Raw genomic sequence first — 19,574 nt, forward strand, 5'->3', positions numbered from 1 at the left:
CTCCTCATCACTCTTTGCTTTGCATTGAAGATCAACCAAGCACCCAAATTTCGCTTCCTCCACTCGAACTACACGATCCCATCACTCATGTGTTGGAGGAATCTTACACAACAAGCACACATGCACAACATAAGTGGTCTACCTTTCTCACGTTTGCTTGCATGTCACAATCAAGAGAATGCACACACTCAACATTTACATGTAGTGTAGTATAGCACCATGGCAGCTCCACAGAGTGCATGCCATGCTCTTTCACTCATCTCTGTTCTGTGGACGCTTTCAAACTCGAAGTGTGTTTGTCTTCACTGTTACATCTTTCTTGTTTGTTGGTTCGCACAATTGTCTTGTTCTTGAACCATGCCTTCACCAACACGGGCCAACCAATGCACCGATGGCTGCATTGGAAGTATCATTTCACATGAGATGACCCATGCACCATTAGCTTAGGAGTAGGAGTAGTGTTTTCTTTCAGTCTGTTTGCTTGCATGCTTGTTTTCTTACTTGCTTTGTTGGTTTGTTCGCTTTCTTGCTTGTTTTCTTACTCACTTTGCTTTCACTTTTGCTTTTTCTTCTGCTTTTCTTTGTTGTTTGTTTGCTTGTTTTGTTCGTAGGTTAGTTTCGCATGAAACCATGTATGACTCTTGAAACAAGCTGGGTAAAGTATGAGAGGACTTGTACAACTATCAACATTTGGTTATCTGTTGTCCACTCTCTTATGTAAGAACTTGTTATCTTCAGTCCATGATACATCAATGGAAAATACATATTGTTCGAAGTGAACCTTGGTGAAAACATAACGCTTGTGCGCTCACTAGTATCACCTACTCTAGTCGGTTGTTTTTGGGTTAACCCTTGTCAGCTCAGTCAAGTAGAGTAAGGTGAGGAGGGAAACCTTAATAGGCACGTCAGAGGTATAATAAAATACTTCTTTGCAGGAACAAACTCTTCTGCTCTCAATAAGTTCGGATCCCTCTTCCGCCTCTGAAATGAATAAGTGTTATGCACAGTTATGAAATGAAAAATGAAAAAAATGAAAAAGTGAAAAAGTTTGAGAATAAGGCGAAAGAAGAGAAAATCTTCCTGCGAAGAGAGGTGATGTAAGTAACTTCATCGGGGTACTAACCAGGATCGCTGGCAGCGGAGCCATACTTGTGTTCCTATGTGACTCCGCCGGGGTACTGTCCAGGCCTACTGGTAGCGAAGAAACACCAGAGATGAAACTAAGACTCTGACGACTATACTGCTTGTGCGCCAATATAACCCTCAACCCCAATCGAAACAACTATGTTGGCTTGGCTTGGAATGTGTGTCAATCGACCAAGATCTTGGCAGATGCTACATTTTACAATCAAGCTAGTGTGAAACCAAGGCAAGCTGAGAACTGAACAATACTTCCAGAGGTGTTAGACTTGTTTTTCATGAAAAAGGTCCATTAAGAGAGCTGGAGTTCTACCAGTGTGTCACCAAGTGTTGTAGCAGCTACAACCACCCTCCAAAATTTTTTCTTAGCTTCATTTTGGAGCCTCCCTACTAACCTTTCACAACAGCATGTCTTGCTTCGTCAAGTACACAAGCTTACGTGTTTTTCTTACAGAAAGGCAGCCTGTCTATTAGACCTTGTTGCATTCCCCTCATAGGTTGTTCATCTGGACTTGGTCCAACAGAAAGCTGAACAGCTCCTTCAAGAATTTGTGCAAATCTGGAGGGAAACCTTCCTTCCCTCCGGAAATTACACAATCCTGACTGGAAGCCTGCTAGGGCCCAGAATTGCACAATTCTGTTAAGCAAGCTTCACCTAGAAAATTGCGTAATCCTTCCCAACTGGGCTGCTCAGCCTAGAATTTTTGCAAATCTAGGTAGCAGTCAGCTGCTCCGCCCAGAATTTGCGCAAATCTTCTAAGCAGCTAGCCCAGCTCCCAGCCAAAAATGCGCATTTTCTCCCAACAGCCGAGGAACCTCTTGCATGTGCAACTGAGTTGACCGGTTCCCTCCGGGACCAAGCAAAACATACTTGCATGCATGGGCTACTTCTCCTAAGACAACATGCAAAGGCATCCCTCGTTTCAGGGAACTATTTTTGTTACATGCAAGGATCATTTCAGAAACCTCCCACCAAGTGTCGCTTTCCCTAGATTTGTGGCATGTGCATCACAACCTCGATTTTATCAAAACTCATCAACCAGACACTATAGAGCTCATTCCTCACATCAACCTTGTAACTCTGACATCCCACATCACATCTAGGAGTTTTCGACACACTCAGCTCAGTTGTTTTGGGGTAAGCCTGTTTTCCATGTCTTGTGTTGCATTTCTAGCACTTTTTGTGTTTCGCTTCGTATGAATGTTGTCTGCTTGATTTCAGTGAGCGCTTGTTGTCACTTTGATACATACTAGCTTGTACTAGCACCGTTTCATTTTTCATTAACATCTCACTGCTGTCGCATGCATGAAACTATTTTTCACGAATGATCGTCGATTCGGCGACTCGCCTCACTCACATGCATGTTGTTCCATTTTATGAATATGTCACTCACCATTTGCATGCACGATCATTCACTTATGCTTACAATTAGCATTGCCATGCATCCACATTCACTTTCGCTTTCAGTTGCCCGTCGGCGAGTCTGGCAACATTGACCCAGACTCCGCCTCACCAAGACAACATTGCTCAATATTGAGAGGGAAGGCTTTGTCTTCCTCTCAAGAAATGTGCATTTATTCCTAGTGACTATCCTCCAGCCTTTCATTGCACAAGTATGAGGGATAGTGACTGTTGGCCCAGAAAATTGCGCAATGCAGTCACTGAGCCTGCAACCATTGCTAGCTGAGATTGCGCATTGCACAATTCCAACAGTCAACAACCAGACTGAACTGTGCATTGTGCAGTTCCAACAATCAATCAACCTCCCAGCAGCCCATACTGTGCCTTGCGTAGTCTTGGCAGTCAGTATCCCGACCTCCCGACGAAAATTGCGTGACCTTCATGATCAGTCTCACAGTATGTTGCAAGTCAGTTCTCAAGTTCATTTTGGTTTTCTAATGATAGATTTCTTGCCACGAGTGTTGCCATGTCTCTAGGTATTGCAGGCGTTCATCTGCCTCTCAGTGGCACATGTACAATGGTTTCCAGGAGAGCATATTCGAAGACACCATTCAAAGCACACTTGGGGATGCAGTTAATCAAGTGTCTATGAGCTTGCCTACTCACGAAGACATCAAGTTGTTCATAGACAACGACATCAAGATATGACAACAACAACATCACGGTGAGCAACATCATGAACAACAATTGAAGGCAGCATACCGAATGCAACGAATGTAAGAGGAAGGTTGTTGACAACACGGAGGCAGAAGAAAGTTGCAAACTCAAGCAAATCCACTGATGATGAAAGAAACCTTGGAGACTCAAGTTATGAGGTGATGACGCGATCGCACGAAGACAGAGAATGGAACAAAGAAGGAGTTCCATGTGTTGAAGCAGCAACTCGAGGAAGAACATGAGCTGCACAGACAAGCGAATGAGTTGCAGCAAGAATAGGAACAACAGAGGGCACAACATGCACTCACGAATGAAACTACGTTCGTACAAGTTATAGATCCATCCAAGCAGTTGTCATGGAGCAAACATGGTGAGCAGTGTTGTTGATCACATGCAAGGGATTCAGCAACATGCATGTCATTTTGCGTGCGCATGCGATCCAACCCATTCAGCACACTCACCAAGGTGAAGACAAGAAGCAATTTTGGCTGGAGTTGAGCATGTAGTTGACAGTCGATGCACATGACCACCGACACACACTGGAAGATCAGCACGGACACTATGCATCAGTGTGTTGTTGGTTTGATTGCACCAAGAAGACAATGCGCGTGATAGCAGACGAGTTGGATGAAGGAGCCACACCAATGCACTTGGATGCAACGAAGGCAAGTGTTCGCTTCAACAAGATGTCACCATGGGGTGCATGCACACCATCACGGACGACCAAGCTTGGCATCAGCTCACCACCTTCACCATCACAAGCATGTCAAAGAGCTAGTCTCACCACAATGGACCGAGTGTCAGTGATGTCTTGCATGGCTTGCTCAAGCCATTTTGTCTCATATGAGCACATGTGAATTGTAATGTAACGTCATGTCAAGTGGAAGTTCAAGTGTCAATAGTTGGATGTAACAGCCATAGAGTAGATGAAGAGTCATGAGGGTAGATGAACTGTCACAAAGGGGAATGTCAAGGGTCACCCCACCCTTTGCTATAAATAGAACCTCATAACTCATTGTAAATGCTTTTGGTCAACCAAGCTTCGATAGGAGTATCTTAGAGAAAGCTTGGACAATATTGTAATGAGCCTTGGCTTCTCCACTGCGTAGAGCTAGTACATCTCTTTGGAGGAGTAGGTGGTTGTGGCTGTAACGTTCCACTATTGGAACTAGTGGTTGGACATGGATGTATTGTATGACTGGAACTTACACTTAATATAACAGAGCCAACACGTTTCATGCATATGTTGTATTGTATTCTATGCTATCTGGTTTACTCTAAATGATATATGTATTTGTTTGCTTACACATGCATGTATGGACTATTTTGTATAAGTATGTATGAATTTTTCCAGAATGTGTTGTTGGTTTAACCATCACTTTGGATTGCTTGCTAACTTTCTTTCCAGCTTGTGATGCATCTTCTCTTGTGTGTTCCCTTCCAAGCCGCGTACTATTATAGGTTTCCAAGGGGCACACTCACCTCACCCTCAGTGTGTTAGAACCTCTCATGCACCTTCCTTGGCTTGCCGTAGCTGTCACACCCTTGCTACTAACAGAGTTATCTTACTTGCCTCTGTGCGAAATCGAGGTCAAGGAATTACCGTACGACCCACTGCTGGGACTCCTACAACAAACAGTCTGAGGTCTAATTGGGACTTCTTATCGAGGAGATCCCTTTACATGTTGGCGGGTCCAACACTGTCAACACAATCTTTGTATGATTTGAAATTACCCTTACATGGAACAATTCTATCCTTGATTATTCATTTGGAGTGCTGTTGTGACTATGCGAGGAACTAGTGCTTGCAATAACTTCTTTTCCTTTTGTGACCATGGCTGAAATCTTGGTCTCATCACCGGAATCAGATCCAAGATCATGTTGTGTGGTAGCGGTCGTCTTTTGTTTCCCTTTATTGTTTGGTTTCTTAGGCCTTAGTTTGGGATGTAATTTCCAACAATAAATTTCATCATGCCCCGCTTTGGAACAATGTTGGCATATAATTTTCTCCCCTTCTATCTTCACACATGCATTCTTCTTTCCTTTCCATTTTCCACCCTTCTTTTTCTCCTTACCCTTGAATGGCGTCTTCTTACTACCCTCTTCTTGAATGTTCTTTCCTCTTGCTTCAAGGTGCGTGGCTTGCACACATACCTCACCTAAATTGCTTGGATTGAAAATAAGGATAGTATGTTTTATGTAGGAATGTAAACCCACAATATATTTCAAAAGAGTATCTTGGGAATTCAAGTTTACTCCTAACAACAAAGCCCTCTTCCTAAACTCTTGGGTATAGTCTTGAACTATTTGGCCCTTGAGTTGCCTAAAATTTTTCCAACTCATAATGGATTTTTGCATATAGGCTAAAGGATAAAACTGTCTTTTAATTGAAGAAACAAATTCAACCCAAGAAATGGATATCTTACCATGAATTCACATTTCCTCTTGAGTCTTTGCTTCCCACCAAACTAGTGCTGCTCCTTCTAGCCTCAGTGAAGCCAATTGGATTTTTATGTCATCTTCTTGAAGGTTCTGAATTCTGCAATAAACCTCCAATTGTTGAATCCAATTGTCTAACTTTTTTGCATTCACCTCACCATTGTACATGGGAAGTTCAAACTTAATGTCCAATTTGAGTAAGGGAGTTTTTTCCTTTGGGGTTTTTGAATGAGTATGAACAATTTTTGTGGTGGAAGTGGAAGATGATGTTGTTTGAGATGATGAGGATGATGAGGAAGATGATGAAGATGGTGGAGATGGAGGAGGCTTTCCTCCACTACCCTTTGAATCCTTCTTTTCATCTTTTTTATCTCCTGAGCTTCCCTCTCCATGTGGGGACTTAGAACTCTCTCCAACCATTCTAGTATTCCTCTCTTCATAGAGGACTCTAACCATGTTAGTTAAGTCATAGAAATCTTTCTTGAATGCTTCCTCTTCTGAAAGACCTTCAGTCTCTCCTGCTCCAAACATGATGGCTTTGGATTCAAGCTTAGCTTCTGGTACTGCTTGTACCTCCTCAATCTCAATTGAAGGTAAAACTTGAGGTGTTTCAAGTGCAGCTGGGATTGAAACTTTGGGTGGAGATTGTGGCCTTGTGGCTCTCCTTCTTTTGGGCATTACCTCAGGATTTGCAACCAATAGTTTCCCTTCTCCTCTCTGCAACTTTAACCTTGTAAGCATCACAAATTTGCAACCATTAAAACCCTACTTGCACAAAACTCAAGCAATCAAGCAAATAACCTTTGCTCTGATACCAACTTGATCTGTTGTTGAATGTTAGTTTTGTTGTGCTAATTTCAACTTTAGAATTAAAAACAACTTCTTATCATTTTCTTCATGTGCATAGGTTTCCTTTATGGTGTTTGTGAATGAACAGGTAAATTTATGTCAAGTTTTATGTCAAATTCATGATAAAAATAGCATGAAAGTAAAGTGTTGAACATCAGCAAACAAATGTACAACAAACCATCAAAATGAACACTTAACACATTATTTTGATGAATCTCCTTGGTCCAGCTTCCATGGCTTGGGCCTTTGTATTAGCTCAAAATGGAAATTTTTTTTGTTTACAATGCTCTACTACTCCTGAAACCTACTTCAATGTGCTTAGAAAATCAAAATCATCTAGGAATGCCTTTTCCTAATCCCAATTTGGTCGAATTTTGCAAAAGTTATGGCAAAATCAATTTCTCTTAGGAATTCTCCACTAAAACTGGAGGAACTCCAGTTAACTCCGCTAAAATTGGAGTTAGCGCCGATTTTGGAGGACCGCTAGAAATGTCGTCATCTTAACTCCAATTTAATTAAATGTTAAGCGTATTTTAATTAAATTTAAACCTGTAATTAGTGCTTAATCCCTGCAGTTGAGCTAACTGCTAAGTCATAGGACACGTCCTCCAAGGTCTCATGTCCCGTATTTAACGTGTCAGACACGAAAAATGCCCTAAAACGTGCCGAAAACGTTTTTGAACGTGTCCTGGAAAACATAAAACGTACTTTGTCGTTTTCTTCGTGTCCTAGTAATGGAAAACGAGTTTTCTGAGTCTAAAAAACGTTGCCCTAACGTTTTTTCTCCAGTTGAATACGTACCCCACGAAATCAATAGCTTTAAAGCCCACGTAATTATTTTTTTGGGGTTCTTTTGCTATTTTCCTCCGATGTCGTCGCTCTCCGTCGCTATATAATCGCCGTGTGGAGCTGAGTCATCTCCTTGGAGCTGTTTGGTCGCTGGAAAGTTTGGCAACTTGGCAGCGTGTGTGAGGTTCAGGTAAGTCGTAGACCATATGGCATAGACACAGTTAAAACTTAAGTGGCAAGCCCGTTAAAAATGTGTTTGATTCGTAACAATGACTAGTTGAGGGCCTGAGGCTATAATAAAATAAGATGTCCATTGTCACCGTTCTCTACACCCAGGATTTTCCCTCTTCTTTCGTATCTAGCAAACCAGTTCTAGTTAAACAATATATATACAGTTGAGGGAAATTGTATATCTGGTTCTGCCAGAAAATGTGGCTTCCCAAAGGGTTCTCCACAAGGCAGGCTTTGCCCGAGAAGGTGTCCTCAGAAATTATGTAAACATAAAAGGAAACATCCGAGATTGCATATTGTATGGCTACGTATCACCTGCCTGATTACTACACTATTTCTCTCTCTATTTAAAATACCTTAACTATTATGGTGTCTTAATACCATTCCGTGTGCAGCTTACGCTGTCGAATTCCGGGGCCGGTATACAAATATAAATAAGTCTACTCAGACACACTGTCATCTAATCAAATGTTACAATAATATAATAATGATTATGTCAGACGATTTTCAACCCACTAGGTTTTCATTCGAGCTATTAATTTTCTTTGGTTTTTGAAATCAAATTTGTTCTGGTTACGATTATATCAAAAGAGCTAGCATGCAGTGTACCTACTGTTTAACAGTTTAATATCAAAGTACATATCTATAAATTTATAATCTTTGTTTCATTATTGACCCCCAAAAACACAGTTGGATCTGAATCAAGACCAAGCATATCACATTCTAATTTCTAAATTCTGATTCTATTTATTTTTTTTAAATGAACTATGAACTTTGAAGTAATTATATTTTAATTTGATTAGATAAGCTGCAGCCTGCAATTTAATATGGATAAAAAACTATATATATATATAAAACGTGTCCCTCGTGTCCTGTTTCTGGGTCGCTGCGTTTCGTATTGAATACTCGCATTTACGTGTCCTCCGTGTCTCGTGTCCTTGTGTCAGGTGACTTAGGCTAATCGTTAGATTGGCGGTTATGTGATAGCAGTCACATGCAGAGAGGTTTATGTTGGCGGTTTAATGCTAACAGTTACGGTTTGTGTTGGTCACCGGTTTTGAGTAGTGGTCACATTGGAGGGGGCTGGCTCCCTCCTGCCCCCAACATCAACATATTACACAATGAATAGAAACTGTGATCATAAACTTGTAAGAACCACCATTGTGGTAGAATGGTAAGGCATGGAGTTTATTCGGGCGAGGTTGCGGGTTCGACTCTGCCGACCTGCCCTTAAATTTTGCTAAGTGTGCCGATAGTTGCTTGAACTTTAGGGATGGACACGTGGCGATCTCCGAGCTTGCCACATGTCCCCTCCTCATTGGTCCATCCCTGACCAATAAGAAACTTACCATTACGAAACCATAAAACAATAGCAATGCGCCACTTGGAGAGACCTGGTTGGACGTTGACCATCCCGTTGACCTGCCCAGTCACCTGCCACATTAGCAGTACAGACTGTTGACTATGCAGTGACTGTACCATTTTTTAAAAAATTCCTTTGTTTGGCAAAGTGGACATAATGCGATATCTTCCTCATACGAGCTTTATTTTGAGTGAAACGAGTTGCGTTGGGATCGTATCGCTGAGACAGACACGGTTTTTCAGGTTTTGAGCTATTTCGAGCACTTCAATTTTTGAGCTAAATACTGATCACTTGATCACCCTTCCTTATATTCTTGGTTCTCCACCCTATCAGAATCATCACAAATTAATTGTGAGACATGAGGTAGCTCATTGATTAGCTAGTGCCAAAAGGTTGCTCCTTCCCCAACATCATAAGGGGCATAGATGTTAGCCAAGCCCAAGAGTTGGTCATCTAGCTTAAGAAATCCATATATAAGTTTTTTTTTTGGGTTTTCTCCCCATCCAATTATAGAGATCACACAATGAGGAGAAATTAACGTCACAATACCACTTTTTTGCAAATTTTTAGAATAAAAACACTTAGAACATAGCCACACTACAAATAAATTTCCTCATGTGCTTTAGCTAGGTAATGACATCAACCATTGGTTTTTTTACCTTAAGAGTGTGAGAAAAATAGAGGGGAATGAACTTTATGACTATTGATCCTTTGTTACATCGAGTTAATAAAATATTTGCTAGTCAATGGAAACTATGACCTATTAGGTCTAGTCATGGTTGGTTCCCTAGTGGCTAAAACATTTAGAGCCTAGGATATTTTTAGGCTATAGTTTTCATTATTCCAAGCCATAGTCCATCCTTCACCATCCATTTGGAAGGTATTGGTAGTTGGAAGGGTCTATGTGGGCCAAGAAATAAAGCGTCACCCCGAGACATTAACATATAGTCATAATTATGGTGATCTATATTTTGGATTAAAAAATATGTGATGGATAGATTCATGTAGTAGATTGACTACATATGAACCATATTCCTCACTCGAATGAGCATTGATTCCTTAAAGTCTTTAACATGTTTACCTTAATGAAAACACCCTGTTGAGGTCTAGGCCCTAAATAACCTTGTTTATTCATGGCAGATAAAGCTCTCTAAGGGGGCACATATGTGTTGTAGCATTGATCATAATTGCTTTGGAAGGCAATGAACTTAATCCAATAAGTAAGAAAGCTATATAGTCTTATTGGTTGAGAAGTCATCAAACCACACATATAACACAATTAATGTATTCTTGCATACTTGGGTGCCTTTCCTCAGGATCTTCATGACATGGGCCATGCCATTAAACTAGAACATAAAGAACCCTTGGTTAAGATACAGGTGTGAATGCAGTGCAACCTTGCAATTCAAAATTCTCTGATTCACCCTCAAATCATTGGCTTAGGAGATACTCTCTTGGAAAAGTGCCTCAAGATGGAGCTCACATATAATTCTTTGCATAAACTATCTATTTGGAGTTCGAAAATTTTAATATAATGAGGAGATTCACTACCTCACATTGCATCATGGTAACAAATTTTATGGGGGTCTTTGGTGCCATCTTTGCTCTCTAGATCAATTGTAGTCTCCACCAGAGTAAGAATGTTTTCAGGCAATTGAGAACCCATCATGAACAATCCATCATGAAGCCGACACCATATGACCAAAAGGCAATCGGTAGACAAGTTAAACAAGTTGAATTTAATGAGGTAACACTAAGTAACAACTAATTTTTTTATGAAAACAAAATATCACATTCCTTCCTCTTTGAGTTAATATTATGTTTTACTGAAAATAAAAGGATACATAGAGTGTAAGTGCACTCACAAAAATAATGTTGGGATGTAAGGGTTTTATGAGTTAAACGTCTTTCATAAGTAAGTTGGTACCTAGCCCATCGACCTAAAAATTTATATGACTATTAAATTCTTTAGTATCTTTGTGAGCTTGTTTCATGTTGATAACTAGAGTAAAGAGAAAACACACCTTCTTAGATCTTTCACAAGTTTTTGGTTCTTTTCGTACTTAGGTAAACTTTTAAGGGAAACCTCTACTCACTCTCTTGTATTTCACATGTAAGCCCATCAATGTTGGTTATGATACTCAACTTGGGAGACACCAAGTAAAGCACATAATAGAGATAATTGGCATGAAGATTGATCAAAGCTCAAAACACTCAACCATTTGAGCTAACTTACCTAACTCAAGGTTAAATCTTTGATTTTACAACATTTTTAAAAGTAATTTACATAACATTCAATGATATAATTTAGCAAATCAGGAAAAAAAACTAAAAAAACATTTAAATAAATTTAATATCTTAAATAAATTTATATTTAAAATTATAATGTAAATAAAAAATAAATAACATTATATAAATCTATCTTAATGTTAAATTTATTATATATTTAAAAATCAAATCCCTTAAAAAAATACTAATCTTTTTAATTATTTTATTTTATAAATTTAATATTACACTAATTTTTTTTTAATAAATTGAAAATTTAATTATCATTTTTATTTTAGAAATGTAATAATACTCCAAAGATTTTAGTAAATTTTAAATTTTATTTATTTAGTTTTTCCATTAAAGAGGAGAAGTATAATTTTCCCTTTTTCTAAAAAAAAAAAAAAGAAGAAAAGGAAAAGAAAAATCTCAAAAAAGAAAAAGAAAAGAAAAAACCTTAAACTCAAAATTGCTGGTTAACTTTAAAAAAGAAAAAACAGATTTATTTATGAGAATTAATAAATTAAATAAATTTATTTATAAGAATTTATAAACTAAATGACTTTTTTCACTACATAATTTCATTTAAGTAAGATTTGATTTTTGTTATTGTTTAAAATACATTTTTAAATATATAAACAAATTCATTATTCACAAAATCCTTTGAGATATCCCAATTTTATAAATTAAACACTTTAAATTTAAGTTTTTAAAATATTTATCCAAATTTTGAATTACTATTTTTGAAATTGTAATTGTGGTTTTTTTTGTTAATTAATTATCTTTTCCAATGTATAAATGATGTAAACTATTCAATTAAAATATACAAATTCCATAAATTCCTGTTGAGTTCAATGAATATTAAAATACCCAAAACAAATAGAAAAATTATACTACGCGTTTCGAGAACGAAAGGCCTTATTTGAAGCCGACCACTTTTATTTCGGTATCAGTATCCTGCATGGCCATCTTTTGCTTGTAATCACTGAGATAAAAATACATTCCCTCCGCGACACGAAAGAATCGAAGAAACAAATTCTTCGTGGCTACACATGATGGCGTTTGCTTTTGGTGTTGAGTTTCAAGGCATCATGCATCACTGTGTCGACCAAAAGCCGAGCTTGAACACGATTGCCAATGGGAATGAACCCAAGAAAAGAGAAGAGTCGGCCATTGACACGTTATGGGGATGGAACCAGGCGCGTGTCTGTGCAGTTGGATTTTGGTACCGAGGCTCCCTGACAAAAAGGATGATGCCCTCTTCCTGCCCTGGTGGTAGAGGACGTGTAATCATATAAACCTAACCTCATTCCGCGATCCCTGGGGACTCGGAACCATTCTTTGTTATATATATCGATCGGATCTCATTTGTTTGAAGCTCAGTTGTTTAATTTTAGGATGACTGTCTGGCCATTGTTTGCTTGTGAATACCAAGAAAAAAAAATTCATTGCCTCCCTGACACGAAAGAATCGAAGCAACAATTCTCTCGTGGCTGCAAAAATTAGCATTTGCTTTATGTGTTGGGTTCAAAAAATCATGTATCAATGTGTCAACCAAAGCTCCTTGAAGATTTGGTGAACACGATCTTCAATGGGGTTGAACTCAAGAAAAGAGAAGAGTCGGCCATTGCCACGTTGGAGGACGGAATTAGGCGCGTGTCTGGGCAAATGGACTTTAGTGGCGACGCTCAATGACAAAAAGCCTGATGCCCCCTGCCTGCTCTGGTGGTAGAGGAGGAGGTAATCATGAATCTACAGGTGCAGGTGTTGGAGGCGAGGGGGTTGCCGAGCAGGGCTTCAGAGGTCTATGTGAAGGTGAAAGTGGGGAGCAGCAAGGGCAGGACGGCCCTTGTCTCTTCCTCTCCCTCGCCCTCCTGGTACCAGGACTTTTTCTTCAAGGTCGATGACTTGAATTCGCATGTTGTGGTTACAGTTCACGGACATCATGAATTTTTGGGGCAGGTCAGGGTACCGATCACTCTCGTTGTCAATGCTGACAAGAAGATCCTGCCCCCTCGCTGGTACCAGTTGCAAAAACGTACCCAAAAGTCCAAAATGACAGTTTCAGGTTCTTACTTCGACCCCTACATCCAATCCCCAAAAGTTCTGTATCAATCCGAAAAGTTCCATATTAAACCCGTGTTTAGATGAGTCCAATCTAAATTCAATTCACAATTACATGGGTACACACTGGGTTGTAGAATATACGTCGGTTCTCTGTGTGTAATTAGTTTCCATGAGTTATGCGTGATGCTGATGATTCATCCAATCTTTAAATTTCCATGGCCTTACCTTTAGAAATATGGATGGTCTGCAGTAAATGTTTATTGGGTACTGCAGTATATCTGTAATTTGGATAAAATATTGGTCAAATGACATGGAAGGAGGTAATCAATGATATGGGTATACATGGGATGTGTATGACCTTATGTTTTTTGGGCACTGTGGCATTTCTGTAGTTTTGAGAAATATATCAATGATGTGACATGGGATGTGTATGAACTTATGGTTATTGGGTATTGCAATAATTCTGTAAATTGGATAAATATATTACTCAAATGACATGGATCAATGATGTGGTTAGACGTGGGATGTGTATGAACTTATGTTAATTAGATACTGCAATATTTCTGTAAATTTGATAAATATATCAATGATGTGGGTAGATATGGGATGTGTATGAACTCATGCTTATTGTGGACTGCAATATTTCTGTAATTTGGATAACATGGAACAAGGCAATCAATGATGCGGGCAGACAAGGGATGTGCATGAACTTACTAGATCCTTGCTTCAAGTGCCGTTGCAATTAGAATGCTACAATCATTATGTCCACAAAATCCTTCGTCATATATAAGGAGAGCCCTTGTGCGGGGAAGGATTTTGTGCAGGGTGAAGTGTTTCATCTCTCCAGTTGGTTCCCCTCCCACTTCCCCTCCATCATCAAGCGGATTTAAAATATCTAACATTCTGTTATCATGCGGATTTAACACATCTCTTAAGCTAATTTAACCAAGTTGGTTGAAGTGGACGGTAATATGATACTGGTCTCAGTGCAATTATCTGGGATATATATATGAATCTTCGCTGATAATTTTGCACTACTGAGACTACTGAAAAGTTTCCATGAATATTGTTTTGCAGGCTCAGTATTCCCTTCCTCACGATGACCTTCCAAAATTTTTATAATGCTTGATGCTTGCTTCTAGATTTTTCCTCTGGCTTTCAGGGTCTTTGATGTTGAATGAATCTTCGCTGATAATTTTGCCAAACCTATGTTTTTCTTCCTGGCGTATTTCACGTAAAGAAAACAATTTTCGTGCTCATTTTATTGTGACACATTCTATAATCCTCTCATATATAAGTTCCAGAAGACAAACTGTCTTACAACCAGTCATGGTGAGTAGATGTGTTTGCCACTGAGACTACTGAAAAGTCTCCATGAATATTGTTTTGCAGGCTCAGTATCCCCTTCCTCACGATGACTTTCCAAAATTTTTATAATGCTTGATGCTTGCTTCTAGATTTTTCCTCTGGCTTTCAGGGTCTTTGATTTGTATATGCTAGGTTCTGTTTAGAGTTTAATATCTAAGCAGCAGCAGTATTGGGTAATTGCATTGTTATGCCAATAACAGACACTGTTCTATTATTCCGGCAATTGATAGGTTGTTGAACATGGCCATCAAACTACCAGATAACACAGAGAAACAAAATACTCGAGAGTCTAAACTGATTATGTAACACAAGTTGAAACTTGCAGCAAAGGGTTTGGGACACTTATATTATTTGGCGATTGGAGAAGTACCTGAAGGATTTGGCACATTCAAACTGTAACTGAAGTGGAACCCAATAAAACTGGAATAGATGGATCAACCATGGATTAATTAGATGAGAGAACTTTGCAACGAGACAACGAGGATTTTGCAACGCAGGCCTTGGATTTGAAAGTCGATTCTTTGGATATTAAGGAACTATGAGAAAATGGTGGTCCGTGGATGTAAACACAAATTGAGAAAAGATTATTATTAGCTGTTGAAGACCAAAGGACAATTGGTTTGAGTCAAATAAGAAAGTCTTATCTCGTCAGGCCACAAAGGCCCGTAGATGATCCTGTCACAAGCGTAGGAGCAAGCTCTCTGTCGCAATAGAAAAGTCTTCAGAGATTCTGTTGAACACAGTTGCCAGACCTGACTCGGTACTTAATCCAAATGGCTAAGGGTCAAAGCTGATCTGTGACCTGGGAAAGACCCAGGGGTCAACCCAGCAAAGACTCAGTAAAAAGGAAAGCGTAAACATACGGACCATATAAAAGACTTGGCATGTAAATGATGAAAGAATTCTAAAAACCAGATCTGAAAAAGAGCTGATTCAACTCAGAAAATGAGGTTAGGAATTTTGCAAAATATGATGCCCTAGCAGTGAAAACTCAGTTCCAAAAATCAGCTCTGAAATATTTGCCCAAGATTACCTTGTTGGTGAAAATGAGCTCAGAAGTTCTGTGCTAGTAGTGAAAAAATAGGTCTGAAAATACATTCAGAAATTTGTGCCCTAGCCATTGAAAATCTGGGTTAAATCTAGGGAAAATATGTGCCCTAGCCATTGAAAATCTGGGTGGAGTCTAGTGAAAATCTGTGCCCTAGCTCCCCTCAAATCTGCTCAGAAAATAAGCACAAGATCTGTTCTCTTGTTGTTGCAGTGAAATTTTTTACCTTACAGTGGTGAAAAATGACAGGTATGTTGTTGTTTGTTATGTAAAAATTAGTTAGATTAGGTTATTATTTAATTTTCAGTTAAATTAGATGAAAGGGCATGATCATAAGATCATGCCCTTTCCCCAAAGGGTGTCCATGGCGGTATATAAGCTAGGCACCCGCAGTTGTAATAACCATCATCTGTAATTCATCTTTTTAATAAAATATTTATAAATCTATTTTTGCGTATCAGAGGATTTTTGTTTCATCTAGTATCGGAGCGAGTTCGGTCTTGCAGCAAATTACTACACCAAAACGTCGGCTGCATACTGTCATTCCGCTTTGCTGTTATCAACCCATAATCTCAGTACATTTCCGCTTCGGTTGTTCCAAACCCCATCCCAATCCGCATACGCTGCCTTTGTTTTCGCTGTCGTGCCCGCTGCTTGGCTTCGAGTGTGCTTGCCGCACTGCGGCCCTGTCTGGCCGTTCCGTCCGCTGTCCATCCGACGTCCGGCTGCTATTTCCGTCCGCTGACCTCCAAGCCACTGCATCTCCCTACCACTGCTGTCACACGCTGTTCGACCGTCCCCACCATCCGCTGTCCACCGTGTTATCTGCGACGTCTGCCACCAACCATCGTGGCCGTGGACTTTGGTCGTGTCTATCCGCCATTTCACATAAATTTTAAACGTGTTATTAATTTTTATTGTTATATATAGTTATAACATATATAACTATATTATATTAAATAAGTTATATATTATATATACAATATATAATTTATTTATGTATATATACATATATTATATAGTTAAAAAAAAAAACAACAACAAACAAACGAACAAACAAACCTTATGTCATATAATCAAATTAATTAATTTAATTTAATTATTAAAAAAAATTTAAACTGGCAGATAAATACACGCCCCCGCAAACCCGCTCGATGTTGACAATGACAATGGCGGATTTTCAGAAAAAATTATTGGATTCGGAGCATAAGATAAATAACAACCACGACAAGGTCAGTAAAAGTTTAAATGAATTCCAGATCAAGCTTGGGGAGCAAGTTGACGAAATCAAAAGTCTTCACGATACGACAAATCGAATAGAAACAAAGATGGAAAATCAAAATGTCCAAACAGAAGTACATATCATAGATGCCGTAACAATGTTGAAACTTCTGTGTAAAAAGATGAATTGTACACCCGAACAACTACTAAAAGAAAATGAAGAGAATCAAGAACACATCTCATCAGATTCAACAAAGTCCACTGACTCTCATGAAAAAGTTGAATCCCCAAGGAAATCAGCAACACCCCACCAAGAAGTGAGTAACACAGCTTTTACAAATAAGCAACTCTGGGATAACTTTACCAATCAACACCCTTTTTTCGCTCAACCATTAGCAACATACCAGCGAAGGGCAAAAGTCGAGATGCCTAAATTCGATGGAAATGAAAAAAACAATGTTGCATGGATAAATAAGGCAGAAGAATACTTTGAGATATATGACATCAATGACGATGACGAAAAGCTCAGGCATGCATCCATGAAAATGGAGGGATTGGAAATGAAAAAAACAATGTTGCATAGATAAATAAGGCAGAAGAATACTTTGAGATATATGACATCAATGACGATGACGAAAAGCTCAGGCATGCATCCATGAAAATGGAGGGAGAAGCATATAACTGGTATATGTGGTGGAAAAAGACAACACACGTCATTAGCTGGAGGAAATTTAAAGATGCATTCTTTAAAAGATTCCAAGGTGTAAAAGAAGAAGAGTTCTTTTCAAAACTCATCAAATTACGACAAAAAGGAAGTGTGGACGAATACACTCAAGAATGGGAGACCTTAGTAACACGAGTACCTGGGTTATCAGAATCTCGTCTAATTCAGTCATACATCTCGGGACTCAAAACCCATTTACAAGTAGAACTTGAGATGCATGACATTTCATCAATAGAAGTAGCAAGACGAAAAGCAAAAACAACCGAAAAGAAATTCGAACAAATATTTTGGTCAAAATCCGAAAAAACATATTCAAGACAAAGAACACCTCAGTATGCGGACGCAAAAAATACAAGATATGTTCCACCACATCGTCATGAAGATGAAAAATCTAATGTGGAAGCGCAAAGGATAAAGGAGGGTAAATGCAAGCGCTGTGGTGAGAAGTGGGACCCCAAACATAGGTGTGCTAAAGTAAAAGAACCAAAGAACCTATATAATTGTGAAGCAACGAATGATTCAAACAATGAAGATTCTGATATTGAAGAAACAGAGGATGCCCCAAAATTCTCACCAGAATTAGATGACGAAAGTATTCCGCAAGTGTCATTATCAGCTATGACAGGTATATCACAACCTCAGATGTTAAAGTTAAAAGGACACAAAGAAGAACAACGTGGTGGTTCTCATTGACTTTGGTAGCACACACAATTTTTTGGATGCAACTGTGGCAAAGAGACTCAATATTTTTTCATTTCCCTTACCAAACACGAAGGTAATGGTAGCAGACGGTAAGAACATTGAAAAGGTGGGGAAATGCCATAAGGTTAAATTGCAGATTCAAGACTTCAGTTTAGAGTCTTCGTTTTTCACAGTACCGTTAGGAGGAGTAGATGTAGTCTTAGGTGTCCAGTGTTTACGAACTTTAGGTACTTATGCCGCTAACCACCAAGTACAATTTATAAAATTCAAATGGGAAGGTCAAAAGTACAAATTACATGGATTCCAAGCACCAAAAAATCAAATTGTATCATCATCTCAGATGATGAAGATGATTTGAAAGGGAGCACCCGCTTATGTAGTACAATGCCATCAGTTAGAAATGTTATCTGCAAATATGACCAGTGAAGAGTCACCAGAGATACAAGATCTAATTAGGAAACATGAAAAAGTATTTCAAGACCTACCTCTGAAGATGTCGCCTAATAGGGAAATTGAGCATACAATAGAAGTCAAGGCAGGATTAGACCTGGTCAACATCAAGCCATACCGATATCCACATCACCAAAAAACAGAAATCGAGAGATTAATCCAAGACCTCTTAAAGTGTGGAATCATCTCGAAAAGTAAAAGTTCTTACGCTACTCCAGTGGTGTTGGTAAGGAAGAAAGATGGGTCATTCAGGCTATGTATTGACTATAGGGGATTAAACAAAATAACAATTAAAAACAAGTTCCCAATCCCCTTTATTGACGAAATGTTGGATGAGCTACATGGCACGAGGTATTTCTCAAAATTGGACCTAAGATCAGGCTACTATCAAATTAGAATAAGATTAGAGGACATACCAAAAATGGCATTCCGAACACACGAAGGTCACTATGAATTCAAAGTAATGCCGTTTGGATTAACTAATGCACCAGCGACGTTTCAAGCAACTATGAATGAATTATTTCGCCCACATCTCAGAAAGTTTGTATTAGTATTCTTTGACGATATTCTAATTTACAGTAAAACTTGGAAGGAGCACTTGCAACATTTGGAAAAGGTTCTTACACTACTTAAAGAACACCAATTTTACGCAAAAAGATCCAAATGCACCTTCGGAAAGGAAGAAGTAGAATACCTTGGACACATTATATCCCATGAAGGTGTAAAGGTGGACCCTAACAAAATCAAAGCTATAAAAGAATGGACCAAACCTGTTAATATATCCAAGCTAAGAGGATTC

General features: G+C 38.9%; 1 protein-coding gene across 5 annotated transcripts in view; it reads left to right on the forward strand.

The window, feature by feature from the left end:
* The first annotated feature begins 12,346 nt into the window (after positions 1-12,346).
* The window catches only part of LOC149204414 (C2 and GRAM domain-containing protein At1g03370-like), a 514,970-nt gene continuing 507,742 nt past the window's right edge, over positions 12,347-19,574 (forward strand). For 3 of the 5 annotated variants that reach the window (XM_089394708.1, XM_089394710.1, XM_089394712.1), the window contains exon 1: positions 12,349-13,263. In XM_089394708.1, the coding sequence (XP_089250834.1) occupies positions 12,942-13,263 (322 nt within the window). In that variant the 5' untranslated portion in view covers positions 12,349-12,941. Of the gene's footprint in view, positions 13,264-19,574 lie in introns of all 5 variants that reach the window. The other 2 variants (XM_089394709.1, XM_089394711.1) reach the window with 2 other exon arrangements.

This window comes from Pinus tabuliformis, chromosome 1_2 (genome assembly GCF_031772625.1).
Source record: "Pinus tabuliformis cultivar Carrire ecotype Pingquan chromosome 1_2, CPIR1, whole genome shotgun sequence".
NCBI lineage: Eukaryota > Viridiplantae > Streptophyta > Pinopsida > Pinales > Pinaceae > Pinus > Pinus tabuliformis.